The sequence below is a fragment of the Pongo abelii genome, chromosome 12 (genome assembly GCF_028885655.2).
Source record: "Pongo abelii isolate AG06213 chromosome 12, NHGRI_mPonAbe1-v2.0_pri, whole genome shotgun sequence".
NCBI classification, from domain to species: Eukaryota; Metazoa; Chordata; class Mammalia; order Primates; family Hominidae; genus Pongo; species Pongo abelii.
The window spans coordinates 43,986,821-44,004,447 of record NC_071997.2 but is presented as its reverse complement, the minus strand read 5'-3'; the positions used below and the strand labels follow the sequence as shown (position 1 = coordinate 44,004,447).

At 41.6% G+C, this 17,627-nt stretch overlaps 1 gene segment (V, D, J or C); it reads right to left on the bottom strand.

The window, feature by feature from the left end:
• Window positions 1-10,588: 10,588 nt before the first annotated feature.
• On the bottom strand, window positions 10,589-11,136 carry LOC100940117 (immunoglobulin kappa variable 1-9-like). The segment is given in 2 exon segments: window positions 10,589-10,935; window positions 11,061-11,136. Coding segments are annotated over 2 exon segments (402 nt in total).
• Between the last annotated feature and the right edge of the window lie 6,491 nt (window positions 11,137-17,627).

Here is a 17,627-nt window from a genome sequence, read left to right as displayed (position 1 = left end):
ATTCGAAGTAGGAGGTGGGAGAAAACATCCTGACATGCTCTATGCAGTGATGCCCACAAGATACACTAGAGGTGCCCATAGAGGAGGTGGGAAGCGGGTGAGAGGCAAAGAGGGGATGTGAATTCAGAGGTGTCCCCCAGCCTGTTTCCCTGAGAAGATTTCAGACGCTTAGTAGCCCCTGGGCACTTTGAGACACTGAGGAGGAAGGATCATGTAAGGCCAAGAATTTGATGCCCCACCCCCAACCCCACACATACAATTTGTTAAAATGTGTGAACAACGGCATCACAAAGTGATTATGTATGAACATTTGCTCAGAAAATTAGATAACAAAGCAATGTCTTCTGAGCTAACAATACTATAATAAAGATGTTATTTTTTTAACTATAGTAAATACAGAGAACATGAAATTGTCTATCTTAACCATTTCTAAGAGTGCAGTGCAGTGCTATTAAATACATTCACATTGTTCTGCTATTATTACTGATACTAAATCCAGAACTGTTTTCTTCTGATTAGAATTAATATCTATAACCTTTAAACAATACTCCTCCCCAGTTCCTCTATCCTTACCCCCAACAACCTCCATTCCAGTTCTGTCTCTATGTCATTGACATCTTTGAAGCAGGTTCACCCTGCACTGGTTACCAACGTACTTGAGCGTGGGTACAACACCCCCACAGCAAGTTACATGAAGCAGCAAGGGAACACAAAAGTCTTGGACTTATTATGGGTCAGTACCTCAAAGCACAGGAAAGCTATGTGGAGCTGATGGAGTTGACTATGTGTACCCCACATGCACCACAGCACAGGAACCCAAGAAAGCAGCCACTCTGGGTTTTATATCCTGAGGTAATAAGACACAAAGGCTAAAGTGCTAATGGATATTCTATTCTATGGGAAACTGTTATAGAGCACAGGTAGGTTGTTCTGCTCAGTTCCTCTCCATCTCAGGATGTTACAATTCTCACACATTCTACAATTATTCCTAAGAACTCTTAAAATAAGCAAGAAAGTGGAGAGAACTAAGTCAGTCTAGGGTCATTGGAGAACTGTCTTGCAATTACCCCACCACCTAGACATCCCCCTTAGCAAAGCTAGCATACTTCATAGGCCCACCAACTTCCCCGAAATGGAGGCAGAGGTTTATCTTTTCAGGTTGATGAGGCACCTTGACTAACGCAATCTCAATGCAGATTATTAACCCATAGTGAGAGTACATTTCTCTGGGCCACAAAAAACTAGTACCACTGGCAGGAGGATAAGACCCCCCAAAGCAGTGACTAAGATGCTAAAGAGGTGAAAGGTGGATCTTTCAGATGCCCCATTGTCTGCAGCCAGTGAGCCTACTTCAGGATCACCTCTACTTGTATTTCTAGGATGCCTGAGGTTTTTATCCAGGTACAGCAAGCAGTGTTGGGTGTTGGGTGTTGGTAATTGCATGAAAAGTACATTGGTTTCCATAAGAATGTGCCCATTGTCATGTTGATTGGGCAGTGAGACTGTTTCTTGGTCAGAGTGAAGTCTCATGGAATATCCAAAACCATGACAGAGTGACATATATTTAGCTGCCCAGGAAGCAAACTATGATCATAGTCCTTTTCCCTACACAGGGGATCCTTTAATAGTTCAGTCACTCAGTTGCTATTTTCCTGACCAGACGGCTGGGTTGTTGGCAATGGCCCATGATTTAGTGGAAATGGAGCAAAATATAGTGTTAGGGGCAGCCTGCATGGCTAGTATCATTGCATGTAGTTTGTCCCATTGGGCAGAATGGCCATGTTCAGTGTCAGACAAAAGATGCCATCCCCTGGCTGGATGGTGGCCACACCCTGTGGATCCAATGGCATGTGTTTTGTACAATCATCAGGGCCCCATGCCATACTGACATAGGCATGTCTCTGAATCTTTGACTCTATGTGGCCAAAGGAGAAGCAAATTGCCCGCTATGGGTCATTTGTTCCCTTCTAGCAAGCTTGCCATTAGTTCATGGGGAACATGGGTCCTGTGGGATCCTGGTTAGGGCTGATTCTGACTATTATTTCCATTTAATAATTCGCATCTGTTGGGCCTGTCCAGTTTTGTTGATTGTGTTTGTAGGCACCAAAGTGAGAATGGCTAGTTAAGGTAGCAGCATCATGCCTGGTGCTCTAGCTCTGAGATACTCAGCCCCTATCAGTTTCCTACAGCAAGCAAGGAGGGCCATTCAAAAGAGGCACAACTGTTGGCTGCTTCAGGAAACTTTTGTGTCCAAAATCTGATTCTGGTGCACCAAGTGAAAATTTTCTGTTGCCACAGGCTCCAGTCAGCATGCGCAGAAATAGTGGACACCTGGATTTCCATCGAGCAAGTGGGCTCTAAAGCTCTTAAAGAAGTGCCTCGGCCATGCCTTGTTGAACAGATTCCAAGTCTACTGTTGCAAAGGACCTGTTCAAGGATGACAACTTTGTTCCATGATTTTGACTAACGTGACCAGAAGAACACCCAGATAAGATTTCTGCTGTCGCCAGTACCCAAAAATATCTACTAGCTTGTAGGTCTCCTTCTTTTTAGTGGGTGCCACCAGGACCAACAGTGATTAACTATTTCTGGGATACTGCCTTGATTTCCTTTTCAGGTGGCCTTGGCATTCATCCTTCAACAGTCCATCATTAGTCTGGCCAAACTGGGTCATTCCATTGTGACACCAGACTTTGTGACATTTTAATTTTTTGTAGCAACTATTAAATTAACAAGGTAGTGTTCCCATCTTCATTGAATATGCAGTCCTGCTTTTGCTGAACAACACTCTGGGACATGGGAAGCTTAGGTGGCAGGCAGGAGTGGATATGCCCCACTGTCATGCCTTGAATACTTAGCTATGAGTATGGATAGCCCCTCAGGCAGCAGTGATGTTTTGTGGCACAGCAGCAAAAATGTCGGTACCTCTATTGCACTCAGCAGTGAGAACCATGGTCACCAGCACCCAACATGGCCCAAAGGGAATGGTCCACATGCAGATCAGCACACAAGCACATACTCACCATGGGGTCCTCATTTGTCCTGACACCTTCTGATATTATCAGTTTAATTTTTTTTGAGGGGACCTGGAAATATTGTCAGGTGGATTACAGCATACAAAAATCTCAGAAAAGTCTGAATTCCTTTTTTTCACCTTTTATCTTGAGAGAAATATAGAGCCACTAGCCTCTGATGGAGACCTTGGCCCTGTTCCTAACTGCCTTTCAGACAAAGACAGTTCGGTCTGTAATGTGGCTTAACCAGATAAACACCCCAACCAGGCTGCATAAGACTTCCCTGGCATTTTTCCATGTCTCTTTTATAGAGAGTGAGCCTCCTTTTCTGTGAAGGCCCTTTTTGTTCATTTTGGTTCCTTCTCAGATGCTTCAGGGACCACTGAGATTATCTTTCTTGTTTCATCTTGGGTGACTCAGGGTCCATCTGATTATCCATGTCCTGAGCTCTCTTGCCCCAGGAATGAGCAATCAAATAAGTGTCACGGATGTCTTATTCATCCTCCCTCCTCATTAAAAATCCCTCTGCATGTCCAGCCCTTGCATCACCAGGCTGATGTCTCTGTCCTGAGAGTATTGTTCCTCCAACTTCACCAATAAGCCATGGTTCTCTCAAATCGAACCTTCTTAGTGTGCCAATTTTGCCAAGAAGATTTGCTGTGCACTGGTTGCCAACTTACCCAAATATAGTGAGACAGAACACCCATGCACAACCAGTTACATGAAGTGGATTACTACTTACAGGGTCAGCATGAGAGAGCACAAAGCTGTCAGGGCCTGATTGACTCTAGACCTTGCATACCCTACAAGGACTGCAGCTGAGGGACCCTGGAATGCAGCCCACCCTGGGTTTTATATGTTAGAATCACATGACACACTGGGCTAGAGTGTTGAAGGAATTCCTGTTTCTAGTAGGGACAGAAACAGAGCCCAGGCTGTTCTGGCCATTCTTGCCCTATCTCAGAATGTTACATTTCCAGAACATTCTACAGTTATTCCTGAAAACTACAAGCAAGAAAAGGAAGGAGACAGACTGGGTTGATTCATGACTAAATGGAAACTGTTCTGCAAATACCATAGTGAAATCATAACTCAGTATTTTTGAGACTGGGTTATTTCACTTAGTGTAATGTCCTCTAGTTTCATCCATGTTGTAGCATGTGTCAGAATTTCCCTTTTTAAAACTAAATAATATGGAATAGTATGTATATACCACATTTGGATTACCATTTCCCTCCTTTGTGAACATTTGAGTTGCTTCTACATTTGGCTACTGTGAATAATTTGCTTCTGAATGTGGGTATACAAATATCTCCTCAATTTAATGTCTTCAATTACTTGGGTATATGTCCAAAAGTGGAATTGCTGAGTTATATAGTATTTCTATTTTTAATCCTTCGAGGAATTGCCATCTGGTTTCCCACAGCAGGTGGGCCATTTACATCACCACGACAGTGTCCACAGGAGTTCCAGTTCCCTAAATTCTCACCAAGACTGGTCATTCTCTGTTGGAAAAAAACATTCTAACAGGCATTAGGTAGGTTTTGTTTTTATTTTTCTAAGAATTAATAATATTAAGCATCGTTTCCTATGCTAGTTATCTAAATATCTCTAAAGAATCTTCTTTAGGGAATTGTCTATTCATATACTTTTCTCATTTTTAATGAGTTATTTTATTTTTACTGTTGACATGTAGAACTTATTTTTGTGTAGTAGATATTATTAACCTCTTATCAGATATATGATTTTCAAATATTTTCTTGTATTCCACATGTTGCATTTTCACTGTGTAGGTTTTATCTTTTGATGCCCATTTTAAATTTTTACGTAGTCCAATTTATTTTTTTTCTACTTTTGCCTGTATTTTGGTGTTAAAGGTGTTAGTATTTAAATGTCTGTAAATATTCACTTACTACTCTGAGAAGGTCACACTTCACCTTCTCTCTCTGATGGTGGAGCTAAGAGTTTTACACTCTCCCATTTTGTCCCAGGGGACAGTGCAGCTAGGTGAGAACCCAGTGGCTTTTCCGAGTTCATTTGTCTTGCATTTTTGGTGACATGGATTGTTGTTCATATTGGTTTCCTCTGGCAGGTCCACCTGGAAAGCATTATATTTATCAAGAAAAAAGGAGGCTGTGAATGATGTCACTGTAAACTGTTTATATTCCCTGTTGCAAATGTCAAATCCGTGAAGCATAAAGGGATTTACTAGAGGATATTAAATTCCTTACAAATTGTTGAAAAGCCTTAAGGAATAGGCTCCAGGCAAGGCCTCTAGAACAATTCCAAGAACGGCACTGCTGGTGCAGGCTGGGGAGGAGCTCCTACTGCCTGAGACTCCACATTCAAGCTGTCTCCTGCAGAAAAGAGACCAGCTCTTCGCACTACTGCCCCCAGAAGGACAGCCGCTCTGCTATCAGCTACTAGAGATCTGACCCCTTTCTGTGTAGACCTGCCTGTGTTGATTACATCTTCATTTCAGTCTCATGTAGATTCATCTGTTTTCATGGGTACAGGGGCTATTTCTGCCCAAGTCCACCCTGTGGCTTTCTATCATAAATACACATCTTTCTACACTTGAATTTCTAGTCATTACTGGTATCAACAGCAACATGCTAGAATCTCACATAAAGATTTTCTTTACAAAGAACATCATGCTCCCCACGTAGCATTGTGCTCCCCAAAATGTGGGGAAAATCCAATCTGTTCAGCCCAACACCTAGAGAAGATCCTAGGAAAAAAGGATCTTCTCTCATGAGCCATTAATCTGTGTACTTATTTAATTTGTGGTCTAAATTATAAAGATTGGTAATAATAGCACTTTGAATTCTTTTAACAAAAGGGTGTAAAGAAATGATTAAATTATTTAACATGCATATATGCATGACTCATTTAGTTATTGTCACCAGCTTCTTTCATATTTATTTTATTCTCTAGTTTTTGGCAATACTTTCTCTATGGTAGAGTCTGGAAAGGCTACTCCTCATGTCGTTGTCTTCCTAAGTCCCAGATGTGGTGAAGAATGCTCATCAGATGTGTTACTACAGAGTGCTTTTGGATTGAGATGAGGGAGGGAAAACTGCTGAACTCACTCAAATGTGGTCATTTTCCTGGTCTAGGTCACAGCCAGGCAGCACAGTCCTATGGGCACAATATCTTCACTTGCCACGTTTCTATCAAAATGAGAGTATCTTTCTTGACTGTGGAAAACATGGGGGTGGGGGAGGGGAGGGTCAAGTAATAGCAAAAGGAGTACTGAGAGTTGCCTGAGCTTCCAGTCTGGTTTCCCCAAATGTTTTCAATCCATTTAATTTATGATAGTAAACACCTTTCTGCCTAACCAGCCATAATGACTTTTCTCAGATCCAACTGATTCAGTGATAAACCTATAGAGAAAAAATAAATACACTTTTCCATGTTTGAGCTTACCAGGATGCTGTCCCTGGTGTTTACACCTCCATATCCCACTATGCATTTCATCTTCCCTTTGCCTCACTGGCGATCCAAGTGCAGGTAATGCTTCACATGACTGTGATCCCTAGAACTTCATCCCGATGACTGTTGAAATCTCTGAGTTTTACCAGTGGAAATGGCAATAAATAGAAACATTCCAGAAGGTCCCCTAGGTTCCATATTTTCTGTACTTCCTCTCTAAAATATGTAAAATCAATTATGTTTGCTCTTGCTTTTATGGACTATATCTATGGCCCCAGCACACACCCTAATGCCCTGTGTTGACAGTTTATCCAGTATTTTATTAAATGTAAATGGTCACATGCTTATCGTATAATTTCTTCCAATTTCATGGAATAATTTCACATCAAGTCTTTGGATTAAGAGCCATCAACCAGAAAACCACAGCCCTGAGTAAATAGAAACAGAATATTTCAAGCTGTTCATTTGACGTAACAATGATAAGTCTGCAGCTCATTTTCAAGATATAAATATTCTGTTTACGGGAGTAAAAGCACCATTCACACAGTTACTGTTTCAGAGCCTCCACCACATCTGACAGCACAGCAATTCAATAGCACAAGGGTTTGTGTGCCAGCTTTGCTTGACTAATAATGGGTTTTTCTCTGTCTATAGGGAAAGCACATGACAAGAGCATGAGCTACACTTCACTTCACTTTTTTTGAGGTTAATAAGTTGCTTGATCCAAACCTATATTATGGAAGAACTTCCTGACTCTGATGAAAGCACTTGGAAAATCCTCAAATAATATTTTATGCAGAAATATAACTGAAAAGAAAGGCAAATTCATATATAGGAAAATAACCAGTGCCCTCCTCATGTTACATGAGGTCTACTAGTATCACCCGACACCAGCTGTTAGTCTGAACCCTGATGTGTGGTGCAATGTTAGGGGTTCAGGAGATGTCATTCTTCTTGACAAATTAGGTGTTCAGAAGAGCCAGTAGCCCTGTATGTCTCAGTTAGTTGAAACTCATATTATTGAGTCCCCACAGGGACCTCCATAACATTGGTTCAGGAGACACCTTGGAAACCTGGGAAAGGTGATTGACTGAAGTCCATCTGTTGAATCATCCTCATTATTAAAAGCCTCCTGCTCATTAATGGCATTTCGATTAATATTCGCTTGGAAAGCATGTTTTTATTTTGGCTCATTTTTGAAACGTCTAGTCATAGTTCTTCCTAAATCACTTTGTCTGCAATCATCCTGTTGCATTTCTTTTAAGGGCTGATGATCTGTCAAAAGCAACAGCCAATATTATTACATTGCTATTCTCTTTGCAACGTGATCATCAGATGTAACCCTTGCAGATTAACCACTGTTATGATTTTTACATTTCCAGGGATTCCTTGACAATGGCACTGATGTGACTCCATCCCGCATCCATCATTGTGAGAATTCTATTTGACAAATCATCATTGTGGGCGTGAACATAATGGAGACATTTATAGGATGCAATGGTTAATATTCAACATTAGTCAAAATTGACTCTAGTCCTACCCTTGGAGCTCTACTGAGTTGGAAAATATTTTAGATAGGGACAATCATTTCAGAGTTTTAAAAATAAAGGGTAAAAGAAATTTTCTGTAGCAAGACTATGAACTATATGTAGCCAGAATACCCTTTTTAATGGAATACAACAAAAATTATTTAAACGTATTTAATTTAAATAAGTGTATAACTATGCATATATAATAAACATACTTAAATATAAATATTATACATATATATTTGTAGCCAACATTTTATCAGATAAATATATGTAACTTATATGTATCTTATACACATATGTGCACATTGTCCATAAATAAGGTAAATTTTAATTTTTATTGAATACTAGTTTTAATTTTGTCTTTTTCTCTTAATAACTTCATAATTTAATACTAAATATTCACATTTACACAACCAACTTAAAAAAAAATCATGTGTGTAGGTAGATGTGTAAATACTGTATCAGTAAGTCTTTATGCATTAATAATTGGTAACTGGTTAAATACACAACTCAGTGGTTGATAACAGTAAACATTTGTTTTCGTGTTCATGGATGCTCATGTTCACAATCATCTGGCTGATCAAGAAAGGGCTCAGCTGAGTGGTTTCTCTGCAGGGCCCTGAGCTCATCTTCAGCCTACAGATATCAATTGTCTGAGGACAAGGCTGAACAGCAGTGACTACACATGACACAATATTCTTATGGCAGGTCACAGGAATGAGCAACGTCCCAAACAAAACTGCACAGTTGAATTTAAGTCCAATAATTTCTAACATAGCTTCACATATTTTAAATATATTCCTTTACTTCAATGAGTACAAATTTTCAAGTAAATGTTTACTCCATTTAATTATGGAGGTGTTTGATCATTCCATGGACAAATAATTATGTTTTCAACCTTTACAATCCTGTAAATATTTGCAAATGTAAATTTGCATTAGTAAGAAAATAAAGCTTGATGTGTTTTCAACACGTGGCTTTAAATTTATATATATTTTAATGGCCTCAGTGGGGGAAAATCATTTTAACTTATGTAAATATCCCTTTTTGCCTCTCTTGTGTCCTACAGAGTTGCCCAATAAGAGATCCTTCCATGAGATTTGGAAATCAGAAAAGAATGACTCAATATTCTCCATTGGTACCTAAGGCAGACACAGGAACAGAGGTGAGGACTGGTGAAACACTTGGAAAGATGCCATAGGAAGATGAGAACAACACCCCCACCCCTAAGCTTCCAGACAGGACTGAGGACCACATGGTTAGATAGCCCATACTTCAAGGGCAGAGGCATTCTGTTTTCTGAGGGAGCGCCATTGAATCCTGCTTCTAATATCAACTTTCCTGACTACTGTATCCTTGGCTTTGAAAGGTTGCAGTCTGAATGTTAATCATAGGCATTGGTTCATTCTTGTTATACCCAACAGAGCCAAGAAACCCAGTGGAGAAAGGCACTCAGGGTGTAAAATATTGTTTCTAGAATGCAATTGAAATAGGCCCTGTTATCCCATGGGTCTAAGGTTTGTGGTTTTTTTAATAAACAGAAATTGACTCCCCTAGTCTTCAAACTCAAGATAGTTACATTCGTCTTATCTGAGTTCTTTTTTCAGTAAACCAACCATCAAGCCTCCCAGACACTATCAAGGAGCTGAAACATACATATCACTGAATCCGGACAGTGAGACATCAGAACCTTCACCCATTATGATTGCATAACTGACCTCTTGCTTCCTGTTGATCAAATTATCTTCCTTACTCCTCCCAAATTCCTGTTTTCCCACATTTCATCCATGTTATATAAACTCTTAGTTTTAGTTGGTTAGGGAGATACATTCGCAAATGGTGTCCCATCTCCTCGGCTGCAGCACCTGATTAAAGCCTGTTTCTTGGCAATACTTGTTTTAATGATTGGCTTTATGTGTGGTGAGCTGCAGGATCTACACTGAATCCCCGGCATTTCAGTAAGAAAATTCTCTGCAACGTTCACTGCTTTGGCTTCTTGTAACCTGAATTCACATTTAACTGCAACTTCTGAGATAACTTGATATAATTCTAGGATTCACTTTGTCCACCACTGCTTACCAGTCTGAGCTTGCCAGCTCCCAACCCTTCCTAGTGCCAATGAACTTTCTCAAAGTGCAATAGGTAATATTTTCCCTTTTTCATAAAACGCTAACCTTCTCTTTGTTCTTCCAATGTATTGAAGACCACTGAGTTTTCCTGTATGTCCAATTTGGCAAATATTTCTTTGCAAATAAAACATTAAATTTAGAGATTCAGCTCTACATTTTATTTAGACTTCAGTAGTTTAGGCTCTAATTTTCTGTATTACGACAATTCCTGCTTAGAATATCTATAGTGGCTTCTTCTGTGTTACATGAATTCCAACTGAAGCCCTAAACTAGACTCCTCAGGTGTCATGATCTCTGCCTTTATTAAATCACGAGAGGCATTCTATGTCTGTGAGGCTGGGGCTTAGAAAGAAAAAGGAATTGGGAAGCAGAGGTGGCTTCATGTCCCCCTCTACCAACACCATCAGAGTGTGGCTGCGTCTGAGGAACACTGTCAGCTGGTAGAGGCATCAGGAGGAGCAGCTCGGGCAGCCCAGCCTCACACATGTGCTTCCCTGGGGGTTTTTGTTCGGGTGTGTAACACTGTGGGAGGGTCACTCTTATATTGTTGACAGTAATAGGTTGCAAAATCTTCAGGCTGCAGGCTGCTGATGGTGAGAGTGAATTCTGTCCCAGATCCACTGCCGCTGAACCTCGAGGGAACCCCACTTTGCAAATTGGATGCAGCATAGATCAGGGGCTTAGGGGCTTTCCCTGGTTTTTGCTGATACCAGGCTAAATAACTGCTAATGCTCTGACTTGCCCGACAAGTGATGGTGACTCTGTCTCCTACAGATGCAGACACGGAAGATGGAGACTGGGTCATCTGGATGTCACCTCTGGCACCTGAGAGTGGAAACATAAAAACAAATGTCCACACAATTAATCATGTTGTAAGAGAAGTTCCCTGAAGGGCCAGGTTGTATAGAGCACACTGGGCTAGGTAAATTCCTAGTGTTCTCCTTCCTTACCTGGGAGCCAGAGCAGCAGGAGCCCCAGGAGCTGAGCAGGAACCCTCATGTCCATGATGTGTACTGACTGGGTCTGATTCCTGCATGAAGTGTGACCAGCCTATTAATAAGTCTTCAGGGCAGGAGGTTGTGCTCTGGGAACATGCAAATGAGCAGGGGATGGGGCAGACTGAGCACAGCTGCAGGACTGGCTCATCTCAGTAACTCAGCACCAGCTCAGTATCCCCAGGTGTCCCAGGTAAGACCAGGGTAGCACAAATTTGTCTGCAGCAAATGTGTTTCTACTGGAGAGTAGTTTGTTATGAGAAACATTTTTTATGTATTTTTTTGAAAATTTGAAATATTCCTCAGGAGTCGATGGAGTAATGTATTTCATTGGCACATGGGGATTATCTAGGAGAATATTCTTGTTTGTAGGAAATACATAGTAAAATGTTAAATGGTACGATTCTCAGGTCTTGAAAAGACTCTCATTAGATTCTGGTTACAGAAGGAGGTACTTTATCCTGTACTTGCAACATTTCTGTGAGTTTTAACATTGTTCCTTTCTAAAAATATTAAAAATAAAATTTATTGACAAGATGCTATACATATTTTTCAGTATTAGGTAATGGTGTTATGCCGTTGTTCTTACCACTATAAGATCAAGCAATTTACTACAGATACACAGAGATGATACTGTGCTTCCTCAATGCAGGCTGCATTGAGGAACTCACACATCCACCATTATCAAGACCTACAGGTCTCTTTAATACCCAGATACTAAGTGCACTGCACCTTATTCTTGTTTGGGCACCTTCATAGTCTACCTTCTTTTCTGTCATTGAATATTATTTTCCAAAGTTCTTCTCTCTTATTGAGGGTGGCAAATGCATGGAGAATGTCCCTGCCATGCACCATCAATGCCAGTTTCTTCTTTCAATTTTTATCAGGGACATCATCCTGACCCAGACACCAGCCTCCCTGTTAACATCTTTAGGAAAGAGACAAACTCTTATCAAGCAATTGCCTATGGAGAAACTGGTTGGATCCAGATGAAACTGGACACAATTTGCACTCGTTATATCTCACATCTCTAATGTGCCAAAAATGTTTCAGCCTGGCTCAGTAGCAGGGGAAGTGGATCCAACTACATCAGCATCAGTGGACTGCAGCCTAGGGCTCCACAAAATTTTACTGATGCCTGAGTAAAGGAGCAAAATCACAGTGCTGTAGCCCATGCAGAAACCTTGCTGCTGCTTTGTAAGCAGCCTGAATTTTAAGGGAACTTGCTTATATTGGAATAAAGGAAGAAAGTTCCAATTGTCCTCTAAATGTTTGCTGAAAATGAACTGACAAAAGAAAGACTAATAAGAGAAAAGTCAAACAAAATTCACTTAAAGTGCAGTGGGATATCATAGTGGGGTGATTACCCAGATAACTCAATGAGATTCAGTTGTTCATATTTCCTTTCTAGCAAAGAGGGAATTGGGAAGTGTAGGCAACCTGGAGAGAATAGATGAGAATAGAAGTGCATCCTCAAAAGAACAGGTAATAGCCTGTCTGGATAAAGCATCAACTTCAGTCTCTTCTAATTTGATTCCTATTTTGTGTTAATCTTCCCTGACATAAAATTTCCCAGGAAGAATTTTCTTGACAATCAGTTTCCTTCTGGAGAAGCTGCTTATAAGCAGATAAAGGAGTGAGATAAAGGAGTGGAGTGAGCATACCCCAACAGCTAAAACTCACAAGTTAGAGGACTCACAAGTCAGACTCCGACTAAGTCTAAGGTTTTGTCCAGCTCTCTTGCTTCACAAAAATACTTTGTTATTTTTTAAATTTTACTTTAGAGAAGGACAGTTTTGGGGAATATATTAATTTTTGGTGGAATGAATAATGTCCCCACCCCAAAAGATGTCCATGTCCTCGTCTCTGGAACCCGTGTTATAGGAGTTATTAAGAAATTATTTTAGGCAGATGGAGAGGAAAAGGCATCCTTGGTAAGGTTTTGTTTCTTTTAAAGCAACTCCAGAAATGTTTCTTGTCTAATAGGAAAGCCCTGGCTCTTACAGCCAGGCTGGCAAGCTTTGATATGCAAATGAAGGCCATGAGAAACTGGATCCACCCTAACATGGCTATTCCTACCTTCTTCTTCCTTGCCCCTACATGTGCCTGGCAACATGGCTGCCCCCACATATCCCCATGTGCATAGAACATTGTGGTGCCCTACTTGTGCATATTAAAAGGCTAGGGTGGGAAGGCCAGTTTTTTCTCAGGCTATGTGAATAACATGCCTGGTCAAACCAACCCCTTGAGCCCTATGCAAATCAGACACCACCTTCTTCATTGTCCTCATATAAGCAGCCACTTTTCCACCACACATGGAGTTTTCTCTTTGTTCGAATCCCCTATCCCTCTGTCTCTGTACAGGGGAACTGTTTAGCTGTTTTCTTCTTCCTTCCTTCTTGCATATTAAACTTTTCTCTCCTTAAAACCACTCCACGTTTTTCTGTGGCATTTTATCCAAAGCAGTGTGAGAGAGCAAGAACCCTGGTGTTCCTCCAGTCATTGGAGCTGTATTATAAGGATTCTACTTTATGATAGATAGCAAAAAAGGACCTAGATAGATGTAAGTTAAGGACTTTGCAAATTAGCATCCTGGTTATCCAGATGAAATCAATACAATCACAAAGGTCCTTAAAATAGAGGAGGAGGATTGCAGTCAGAGAGAAGATGGGACAATGGGGAGGGATGTTGTTTGAGGAAGGAAGGGGCCATGGAACCGGAAATATGGGAGCACATTGAAGATAAGAAGCAGAGAATCCAGTTCTCTCCTCTGGAGCCTCCAGAAGGATTACAGCCCTACTGACACCTTAGCATTAGCTCAGTGAGACTTCTGACCCCCAGAACTACAGGGTAATACATTTATGTTGTGTGAAGCCAATAAGACTGTGGCAATTTAAACAGCAGCGTTGGAAACTAATGCAAGGGGAAGAGATGTCTTTCAGCTCACTGAGCGCATGGTTGTCCTCTGTTCTTGGAAATATTTCCACCTTGTTATCTGGTGTCAGACAAGAGACAGAGAAAATTTTTTTCTGAGAGAAGGACTCATACAAAAATTCTTTTTAGCTAGAAAATCTCTTGGGAAAATCTCATGATTATCTCTTATATGATCTGGGTATCACAGAGTTTAGGGCTCAGAACTCACAGCACATGATAGGAGGAAGAGGGTTTTGTTAGTTTGTTTTCATATTAGGAGAGAACATTAGATTTTCAGGACACAATCTGAGAGGGACAGATTGAGTCAGAGCTATTGTAAGAGAAAGAGGAGATGTAGAAGGAGTCAGAGCAATGAAACATGTGTCCGTGCTTCCAAATCTAAAATAAAGTCATTGATTTTAGAAGGTGAAGTAAAGCTCTTCACCTTCCATCCTCTTAGGAAGGATCAAATTCTTCCCAGAGTCCCTGCCCCTCCTTCGCTCCCCTGACATTGCACTGTGGAGCTAATCACATGTGCTCTTAATCCCTGCTCCTGTCCCGGGCTGGGAGAGACTCACTGTCCTCACCATGCCCAGCAGGATAGAGCTGGTGCCCTAGACACCAAAGGAGAAGAGGATGGTTTCTGTGCAGGCGTTAAGAGCTTTACCACACGTTACATTTCACTATAATTCTAAGTAAAGTTGTGCGGAGAGAAGAGAACATATGGGCAACTTTATCTGGTGGAGTTGGAAGAGGGCAGTTTCTGAGAATGACAATGAATTCACATTTCTAAATTTTCAGATGGCAAATGCTAGCTTTAGTATTGTGGAAATGTGGACTTTGAGTTTAAGAACAGACAGACTTTCAGATACTGCAATAAACGAGGAGACATTTGGAATAGGGTCCTTAGCCCAGGGCTAAGGTCAGGCTGGCAGTGCCTGAGAGCTGCCAGGCACTGGCCCTGGGCTGTGGAGGAAGCAGCTGCTCTCCTGAGCCACAGAGCTGAGAACCTGGGAGGAACCACACACCCTGGCCGCAGGGCTGCCTGGCAGGGGCTTCAGGGAAGGAAACTGCTCACAAATTCAGAGGAGCTGCATTAAGCATATATCCCCCAGCCTGGCAAGAATGAAAGTCTCAGAGACCCAGACCTTAGGGCTGGCGCTGGGTTCCTGGGCTGGCTGCTGTTAGCTCTGTCCTCCCTGGTGCTGAATGACTGGGACCCTGCTGGAGCCAAAGATGGAGGGTCAGCAAATGTCCTTAAAGTCTTTACTCAGCCAGACTCTATTCTGCTTGGAAAGAAAAGAAACACACGCTACACAAATAAACATAAAATTATGTGTATCTGTAATATGAATTTCTATTGTTAACTTTACATATTGGATACATATTTAAGAAATAAGTTGTATTTATATATTTGTGTATACTATGTATTTATGAATAAATATGTGATGCATGTTTATATATAAAGAGATATAACTTTGGTTGCTAGTATAAGGTATAGTTTTAAACTTTAATAAATTGAACATGAACATTGAAAACGAGCACTGGATGCACCACCACATGGCCCCTTCTCACTCCAGTGCCTGAGGGTCATAAAGCTCAGGACCCTCTTCCATGTTCCCCCTGGGCTGAGAGAAGTGAACTGCCCATTGCTGAGGATCATGAGTGACCTGAGGGGGGTCTGTGGAATCACAGAGCAGCAGATGCCCAGGAAATGGATAGTGGGTCTGGGCCCTGAATGGAGGGACGTTTTGTTTCCAGAGCTCAGCATAGACAAGTCCTCCCCTGGTCATTTCTGTCAAACAAAGCAGCACATATGGCTCAGCGGCTGCATGATCACAGGATGAAGCCCCTCCATGGCTCATTCCCAGCTTCCCTTCTGACTGGGGTGATGTGGGATCTCTCTGCCCAGCTTTCATGGCTCACCAGCTGCTGGTACTCTGTTGACAATGGCCTGTGTCTGCCCCATGCACAAGCTTCTCAATAGTTGCCATTTTACTTTCTGGTCTCCAATAACCACAACTTGCCAACCATGACCCTTCCACAGAGATTCGTAGAGTGGGGTCAGAACTATGGGTTCAGCAATGTGCCAGGGCATGTGTGTAAGAGACACAAGGCGTGGACAGCCCATGTCTGAAGTGAGGATGAATTTTCATCATGAATTGGGAGTAGGAGGTGGGAGAAAACATCCTGACATGCTCCATGCAGTGATGCCCACAAGATACACTAGAGGTGCCCATAGAGGAGGTAGGAAGGGGATTTCAAGCAAAGAGGGGATGTGAATTCGGAGGTGTCCCCCAGCCTGTTCCCCTGAGAAGATTTCAGACATTTAGTAGCCCCTGGGCACTTTGAGAGACCAAGGAGAAAGGACCATGTAAGGCCAAGAATTTGATGCCAGCCTGGGCAACACAGGGAGACCCCATGTCTCCAAAACACACACACACACAATTTGTTAAAATGTGTGAAAAATAGCATCACAAAGTGATTATGTATGAACATTTGCTCAGAAAATTAGAAAACAATGTCTTCTGAGCTAACAATACTATAATAAAGATGTTAATTTTTTAATTATAGTAATACAGAGAACATGAAATTGTCTATCTTAACCATTTCTAAGTGCAGTGCAATGCCATTAAATATATGCACATTGCTCTGCTATTATTACTGATACTAAATCCAGAACCGTTTTCATCTGAATAAAATTAATATCTATAACCTTTAAACAATACTCCCCCTCATTTCCTCTATCCCTACCCCCAGCAACCTCCATTCCAGTTCTGTCTCTATGTCATTGACATATTTGAAGCAGGTTCACTCTGCACTGGTTACCAACGTACTTGAGTGTGGGGAACACAACACCCCCACACAGCAAGTTACATGAAGTGGGTTTATTATTTACAGATAAGCAGCAAGGGAACACAAAAATCTTGGACTTATTATGGGTCAGTCCCTCAAGACACAGGAAAGCTATGTGGAGCTGATGGAGTTGGCTGTGTGTACCCGCCTTGCACCACAGCGCAGGAACCCGGGAAAGCAGCCACTCCGGATTTTATATCCTGAGCTAAGAAGACACACAGGCTAAAGTGCTAACAGACATCCTATTCTATGGGAAACTGGTATAGAGCACAGGTAGGTTGTTCTGCTCAGTTACTCTGTATCTCAGGATGTTATGATTCCAGCACATTCTACAATTATTCTTGAGAACTCTTAAAATAAGCAAGAAAGTAGAGAGAACTAAGTCAGTCCAGGGTCATTGGAGAGCTGTCTTGCAATTACCTCACCACCTAGCCAACCCCCTTAGCAAAGCTAGCATATTTCATATGCCCACCAACTTCCCCTGAACTGGAGGCGGAAGTTTATCTTTTCAGATTGATGAAGCACCTTGACTAACACAACCTCAATGCAGATTATTAAGCCATAGTGAGAGTACATTTCACTGGGCCACGAAAAGCTAGTACCACTCTTGTAGGGTCCAGCCCTATGGGGCTTAGTGGGTGTTCTCCTCGTGTGTGGAGATGAGAGACTGTAATAAAGAGAGACACAAGACAGATAAAGAGAAAGCAGCTTGGCCTGGGGGACCACTACCATGAAGACGTGGAGACTGGTAGT